This window comes from Triplophysa rosa, linkage group LG2, assembly GCF_024868665.1.
Source record: "Triplophysa rosa linkage group LG2, Trosa_1v2, whole genome shotgun sequence".
NCBI lineage: Eukaryota > Metazoa > Chordata > Actinopteri > Cypriniformes > Nemacheilidae > Triplophysa > Triplophysa rosa.
This window is the reverse complement of record NC_079891.1, coordinates 15,005,113-15,013,476: the sequence shown is the minus strand read 5'-3', so window position 1 is coordinate 15,013,476 and position 8,364 is coordinate 15,005,113. Positions and strand designations below refer to the sequence as shown.

Sequence of the window (8,364 nt, the reverse complement as noted above, 5' to 3'; positions counted from 1 at the left end):
GCTGGGAGTGTGAAAACAAGGGCAGGGCGTTCAGTGCGTCCTCAATACGTTATAGGGATGTGTAAGGTTATTTCTACATATGTTTTTTTTGTGTTTTGATTTCTTTTTGTTTGCTGATACACTATAATTTTGTGTATGGGATTTTTGTTTCAGTGTTATATATATATATATATATAACACTGAAACGATGTGAAAAAAAACTCATTCAACTTGTTATTTGGATGTTGGAAAAAAAAGTACTGTGGTTTAACCTTTCGAAATTGGGTTTTATGACTGAAAGGGTTTTGTGGAAAATGAGAACACCAGTGTTATTTCAAATGTACATTTTATTGGGGGTTTTTTGTTGTTATTGTTGTTCTCTGGAAACGAGGACGTTTCTTTTCATGAGGGGGAAGTAGTGTAAGAGTTAGAAAATAAAAAGACCCTTATTTTGTTATGTTTTAAGAGCCTGTGGTTTGAGGGACTTTTATGTTGAAGGAGAGAAAGAAGGAGAGAGAGGAAGCCGGCAGAATAAAGCTGGTGAAAGAGCTCATCCGTGTCCGAGGGTTTCTTTTATATACAGTATATTCCGTATTATTAAAGTTATAGCCCCGAAAACACCCACGAAATACATAACCCAAACGGTTACAAGAGTTACAGTTACTCAATTAACAAAATACTTGGTTAACAGTTATGAAACACACACGTAAAGCTTTGTCAGTGTACTTTTAGAAGTTTTATACGGTTGTCTTTTCACAGAGGTGAGAGCAAGTCAAGTCTCAAGTCAAATTAAGTCAGTGGTTTACCTCAGGGGTTCTCAGTCCTGATCTTCAGGAACCCCCTGACAGAATGTTTTAGATGTCTCCCTATATAAAACACCTGATTCAACTCATCTGCTAGTTACCCTGATAGCAACAGAGCAGGTGAAAACCATTGAATCAATGTTAATAATGGTTGATTTGTCAATGTTAATGGAGTTTAATCAATATCACTTTTGCACCTAAAATTAATGTTGAAAAAATGTTGAGATTTCAACAAACCACCATTATTGTGATCAGTGGGAGCGTGACTTGCTCCCACCTCTTTCTTTTCATATTACCATTTTATAAATTCAACAATTTTAATTTAATTCATTTTTTTATTTAACAGACAAATCGTTTCATACTACAGTGATATCATGTTATTTTATTGTATGGTAGACACACGTTTTCTTATGTTCACAGTTTAAACACGTTGCGTCAGTTCAGGGTGCACTGTTATTTCTGTTAATGGTAAAAGGCACTCTGATCTCACTTGCTGTACTTCTCAATATGCACAAAACACATTGCGAATACAAACAATAAAGTGGTGATATGACACAGCTAAAATGAATATTATTGTACAATTGTACTGACAGGTACGCCCACCTCACTTGCATTTACATTTGGGAGGTCTTAGTCAAATCATACCACCAACTAACATAGATTTGTGGGGGTGTGGTTACACAAGGTGTTTCGGGCAGATCTTGGTGAGCATTCGCTTTCAGATAGAATGCATCTTTTATTCTCACACTTAAATTTTTTCGAGACATGAAGAATCAGTGTATGAATCTCAACAATGGTGAGAATCAACAAAAGAAAACGTCATAGTTGCATCATGATGTGTTCTTTTGTTGTTTGTCACCATTGTTGAGATTCATACACTGATTCTTCATGTCTGTGTGATTCTAAACTCTCCTGTAGTTTAATTTTTATTTGCATGCTGTTATCACAATTTTTCTCGACATTAAAATAATACCACACTTCAATGTTTTTTCAAGATAAGCACATAATACAGATGAGATTAGTGAATCCAGTTACGAGATTATGGTTATTTCAACAACCAATCTTATTTGCATTGACAAAACAAATGTACTTTAAAAGCACACAGTTACAGAATGGCAATAGAAATCCAACTTTTAAACATCTAGAGTCAAGCGCACAACTCAAGGAAACTCTGATCACCATGATGGTGAGTTTCAACTAAATTAAATCAAATATAGTGTTAACCCGCCCACGGGCCCTGCGCATGTTAAGGGTTAATTATTTTGTATTTTAAATACATGTCCATCCCTGACTGTAGGTGCATGTTCTGTGCTGTAACACCAAATATAGCAATGAGAGGACACGAGTCTATTGGCAAACCTATTATTTCAGAAAGTGCATCAAAAATCGATTTCCAGAAGTTATATAAACTAGGGCAAGTCCAGAACATATGTAGAAGGCTCGCAGAAGCCTGCCTGCATCTATCACAATTAGGGTCTCTGGTCGGAATTTAGATAACCTAACCTTCGACCAATGAAGCCGATGTACTACCTTGAATTGCACAACCACATGTCGTTGACATAGATGCAGTGTTAATTTCGTTAACGAAAACTATGACGAAAAGTATTCGTTAACGACATGTTTTCACTGACGAAAACGAGACGATAACTAAATAAAAATGAATGCATTATAACGAAAACTGTAATAAAAATATACTGACATTTTCGTCAACTAATAAAAACGAGACGAAAATATTCTTGTTCCACCTGGCGGACATCAGATTGCGCGCATGTGCTGCTTATCTCATATAAACGGCAGAGAGAAGTCTCTGGGAGAAGGGAAAGCATAGGTGTCTCCACGCGGTTTACAAAGCGTCTTATTTTCCTTCACGATCGCCGGTAAAACGCCGCAAACTTGAAGCGCGACTGCAGGCGAGTCACCCCGAAACACATTACGAAGGCAAGCTCAAGTGTTTTTATATGCCTATGTTAACTTAACACGAGCTGCTGCATAACGTGAAATGCAACAAAGTCAGCCAAAAGAAACCAGCGCCGTCCTCTACTGATTATAGAAGTGATGAAGTGAGTCGAACTGTACATTCCAACCAAGTATGTAACATGTTTGCATGACTAAAGAAATGTAATACAATTTATATAATATGTCTTTTTGAAAGCTATTCTCATTCATTGCTGTCTCAAGCAGAGACAGTGCAGCGCTTACTTCAAAGAAGCATGCCATGAGCCAATAGCCTTTGAGTGTGAGCCCTGTCAGAGCGTTTCATTGGTTGAATGAACACGCCCAACTTAACGAGGCAATTGAGTCAAATGGGATTGTATGAACTGGAACATGTCGTTCATGGTCTAATACTCTGCGTTCCAACAATGCATATCTAGTTACTGAACTTTTCTGAAAAATAAAGGTAATGACCTGGTTTAATTTTATTCTAAGGTGAAGTAAATTATGTCAAAACAGTTGAATCTTTGTATGGAACATTTAATTACACCAAGTAAATGATTTAAACCATTTAGATTTTAGTAGACTAAATATAATGTATATTTATTCGACTAAAATGTTTTTCATATTTCGTCGACTAAAACTAGACTAAAACTAAAATGATGGGGTTGACTAAAATGTGACTAAAACTACATTGCATTTTCGTCAAAAGACTATGACTAAAACTAAATCAAAATTTGCTGTCAAAATTAACACTGCATAGATGATGAATAGATCTGTTTAATAATTTCTGCTATACCTAATCTAAACTTATCTGACAAGCCAACTAAATTGGCTTCACCGTACACACACATGCAGGTTGATGATAAGTCTAGGATTTATGATAAATTTAGGATTTATGAAACACACAAGGCCATGTTTTGGTAAAGGAACAGAATGGTAATGAAAACAGAATCTGACAAATTCAGTTTACAACTTTATTTCACATATTAAATGACACAAAGTGAAGTACAGAAAACTATATGATAACACAAAGAACTAATAGAATTATATCATGCAGATGATTCAAAGCAGATTATTAGATGATAAGCGAAACCCCAAACCAAAGTTTTACACAGAAACCAAGTGAAAACAAACTAATACAGAACTTCCTCTACATACCGATACACTAAAATAAACCATTCTCGATACAGAGCAAAATCCCCAGAGTACTCTACAGAGAGTAAAAGTAATTCTGAATCAGAGTTAAAGCGAATGAGATAATAAGGTGATTAATTAAGTGCTGCTTGGTCACTCCTGATGATAATGAAGAATGATTGTTCGTTAAACACTGTTGCAAAAACCACAATCTCACATAAAATGGTAAAAGTCAAACTGCTCAACTAAAGGAAACACTGATCACCATAATGGTGACCAAACATTGTGAATAAAACATCAACATCTAAACCTCTGTTAATTCTCAATAAGAGCTTGTGTAGCGGTCTGACAGAAATAAAGTCAATCTGGTTAGTAATAAGTGAAGCTGGTAATGCTGTTTGGGGAGTTGTTTAATCCTCTTTTGCTGTGTGTTTTAAAGGAAAGTGTTATGTCTACTTTATCTGAAAATGACTCCAGTATAAGAACACAATACAGCATCAGCCTAATTTCGGATATGTAAAGAACCTCTTGTGTTTTCTCATGGTTTTGCAGGTGGCAGTGGGATTTCAGTTGGAGGATTCGGCTCATCGTCGATCTTTAAATCACGACAGAACAGCATCGGTTCATCACCAAAACCCAGCTTGTACTGCCACAGATATACACTCTCATTTGGCTTCAGCTCCAGTGTCAGTTCCTCTTCCACTTCATTTGCTTCATCCCAGCTTTCCTTCTCCGTGTTCACATTTGATCCTCCATATTCTGCTGAAAAGGTGAACTGGAACTTTGCAATTAATGACACGAGATCTCCAGATTCAATCGTGGCTGATGCTCCAAACTTCCAGTTGTGTGTGATCTCTTTCATCTTCTCCTTGTTGTATCCCACCTTCTTAAGGATCTTCTTCCGCCATGTCCCCTTTGTGTCGTTGGCAATATTTATAGTTTTGATACTCTCCCACCGGCCAAAGGCTGGACCTTGAGTTATGGACAGACCACCGGGCAGAAAGTTCACAACATCAGGGTGAACAGAATAGACATGACCATCATCTTTCTGAGGATCGCTGCATGTGAAGTATTCCACTCCCCACTCTGAGACCGGCTTCAGGAAACAGAACTTATTTAAAAGACCCCAGTAATACAGACCATTACTGCATTTGGGATGCAGCTTGAGTTCTGATTTAAAGAAGTTATTACTCAGATCTATTGTAAATCTGTAAATTCCCTTTGCTTGGAAGAAGATGAGAAAAATGGTACAGAAGTGGATGTAGTGATCTGCACCCTGAAAGTCTGGATGAATGTCTTTAACTTCAGCATGAGTGTCTATTGACAGGTCTGTGACTCTGCGGTACGATTTACCCTTAATGATGTAAAATCGTCCAGACCAATCAGCAAAATAATGGTCTCCATTTTGGCAGGAGGGATGCAGCTTGAATATAGTGAGGTCTGAACCTTTATGTAAATCAGTTGACCTCATATAACAGCCCAGATCAGAGCGGATTATATAAGTGAAGATATGACCTCCACAGAAATCGACACCTTTAATTTTGTTCTTGGGGATAATGTCTCTCATTGTGCCTCTTTACCTGCAACACAGAAGAACACAGACATTCAGTGACCAGATCTGATGAGAAGATGATGTTCTAGTCTTCATTTACTGCTACTACCAGGGACGGGCAGTATTTCAAATACACAGATTATGAAATACTACTTTGTATTTTAACGCTTAACATGCACAGGGGCCGTGGGTGGGTTAACACTTAATATTTGTTTTGTTGAAAGTGATTCATTTGTATGTCACCATCACGGTGATCAGTGTTTCCTTGAGTTGAGCTCTTGACTCTTATGTAACGGTGTGCTTTTAAAGTATGTTTCTTATTGTGGTGTTTGTTGTAACTGTACTTTTAAGATGTGTGTTGGATTTAACACAGTGCTGCACAGCGTATGCGATAAAAGAAACCCGAGAACATTACTCTCACGTTATACGCTGACGCTCTGACACAAACAGTCTGCACACTTATGGCTGAGCAGCTGCTATTAAAGGGATCATATGGTGTAAATATGTATTTTTGTTATGTTATAACTTGCCCATGCATGTATTAGACACGTAAAATTGCACAAATGAAAGTGTCGGAACAAAAGATGCTTCTATCTAAAAGCGAATCCTCACCCAGACCTGCCTGAAACGCCTTGTGTAACCACACCACCACAAATCTACATCAGTTGGTGGTATGATTTGACTAAGACCTCCCAAATGTATATGCAAGTAAGGTGGGCGTACCTGTCAGTACAATTGAAGAGGAACCTGATGTTCCAAATGTGGTAAGAGGTGTTACAATTCCGTCACGCGCTTGCAGTATTCCACCAATCACTACGCACTGGTTAACTGGCCAATGAGCCATGAGCTTTGTAAAAAATCTGCGCGTTTCAGAGAGGCGGGGCAAAGAGGAGATACAAACATGCACGGTATGTGGAAAATACAGCGTTTTTGAACCTTAAATCCTGTATACACATTGCATTACATCTAAAACAAACAATAATGTTTATTTTAGCCGTGTCATATCACCACTTTAATTTAGTTGAAACTCACCATCATGGTGATCAGTATTTCCTTGATTTGGGCTCTCAACTCTGGATGATTAAATTCTTGGTTTCTTTTCTCATTTTTACACTGTGTGCTTTTGAAGTATGTTTGTTTTGCCATTGCAAGTAAGAATGCAATCGAATGGTGTTGGTTGTTGAAATAACCGACATCTGGTAGCATGATTCAAATATTTATGATTGTGATGTTATCCAGCATGCATTGCAGAATGAAGTTTTCTTTTGTTGATTGTCACCATTGTTGTGATTCATACACTGATTTCTCATGTCTAATTGATTCAGCAGTTTAGAGTATTTTCTATTTATTCATATTTGTGTTTGGTTGTACTGATTTAATCTCACACTGTAGGATCACAAAATATTTACACGTTAATAACACACTCCTGAGCAATTATTTAGATAACCACACAATGATTACAGTATGTCTTTAAATTGGTCCAAAGTTTCATTTTTTTCAGTGTAGGTCCCGGATTTGAAATAAATTAAGTTGAATGATCTAAGTGTAGGAAGACCATTGAATCAAGTGTTGATTGGTCAATGTTAATTGCATTGAATCAATATCACTTTTGCACCAGCAATTACTGAAAAAAAACACCACTATTGTCATCAATGTTTAACTTTAGTTATGCTCCTTATCCTTTACATTTATTCAGTTAAAGAACGTTTGAGCATTAATAAAGGCAGATGCTCTAAAACAGTTTTGACAATTGTCTAGTAGAAATAAAACAAATAATCTACAATTTTTATCAATGATTCAACGGTTGTCAGGGAGAGGCGAGTCCAAATCGACTTTGACTCAAGATGAATGCAAAGACTCGAGACTTATGACTTGCAAAACAATGACTTGTTCCCACCTCTGCAAATCATTCTTATATAACCATCAACAAAATTGAGAAATAGCACATCATGTGAACAAGCGATTTATGCTCTGTTGTTATTACCACTGTATGAGTAATATTTGTGTGTGTTTATTCCCCCAAACACGTTCCATACGATAGATTGTTCTGTGATGTATGTGGTCCTAACACGAGACGACATGACATACAGCATATGTTGAGTCCTTCACTGGAATCATGAGGAAATATTTCACCTCTGAATTGTTCACTGGCTCATATTTCTGCTGATAACTTTGAATTGAACAAATGTTTGTGTGTAATTGTACTCACGTGGAGAAGTGTGGATGACAGCAGTGGATCTGATGGACGTCTCGATCAGTCTGACAGAGGGAGACTCGTCTACTTCTTTAAATACAACTGCAAACACACAAAACACACCCACAAACCTTGAGTTATAGGTAAATGTGCAGATGTTTGTTGTAAAGGGTAGAAAATGGGCATGAGAGCACATGTAGTGGTATGCGTGTAAAGTATCTGTGCAAAGCACGTGCAACTCCTGTATGAACAGGTGAATTAACAGTGCAAGAATGAATGAGGAATGATTAATATCAGTCATTGTGTTCACACAACTTTCTTTAAAACATAAGACTTTGCCATGAAACATACAGTTAAGGATTGTAAAATGTTTTTTTTAACAGTGTATACATTTACACATTTGTTTACAGTGTATACATACAAATGTATACCCTGTCATCTTTAGGAATCTCAGGCACTCCTCTCCACTGGTTCAAATCCTACCTCTCCGGCAGATCCTTCAAGGTGTCATAGAGGGGCTCGCTGTCCACTGCTCACCACATGATCACTGGGGTCCCTCAGAGATTGGTGCTTGAACCGCAGCTTTTTTCCATCTACACGACTGTCACGTTTTCAGGGGGAGAACCCAAGTGCAGGCAGGCAGTGAAGGGGTTAAACACAGACTTTAATAAACAGGACAAAACAGAAAACAAAAACCCACAATGGGGAAAAACAGGACACGATCACTTAACAAGAACTCAAAACAAACACTTCCCTCGAGGGGGAAA

At 37.4% G+C, this 8,364-nt stretch overlaps 1 protein-coding gene across 2 annotated transcripts; it reads right to left on the bottom strand.

Moving 5' to 3' along the window:
* Nucleotides 1–3,677: 3,677 nt before the first annotated feature.
* On the bottom strand, nucleotides 3,678–8,095 carry LOC130571278 (uncharacterized). Of its 2 annotated transcripts, XM_057362153.1 has the most exons (3): nucleotides 8,081–8,095; nucleotides 7,613–7,699; nucleotides 3,678–5,431 (listed from the first exon to the last, which is right to left on the bottom strand). In XM_057362153.1, exon 3 carries the CDS (start codon nucleotides 5,416–5,418, stop codon nucleotides 4,390–4,392), a length of 1,029 nt encoding a protein of 342 aa, XP_057218136.1. In that variant the 5' UTR covers nucleotides 5,419–5,431; nucleotides 7,613–7,699; nucleotides 8,081–8,095; the 3' UTR covers nucleotides 3,678–4,389. The 2 variants fall into 2 exon arrangements, with proteins under 2 accessions (XP_057218136.1, XP_057218143.1); XM_057362160.1 differs by lacking the exon at nucleotides 8,081–8,095 and having other exon boundaries at nucleotides 7,613–7,714.
* Nucleotides 8,096–8,364: the final 269 nt, after the last annotated feature.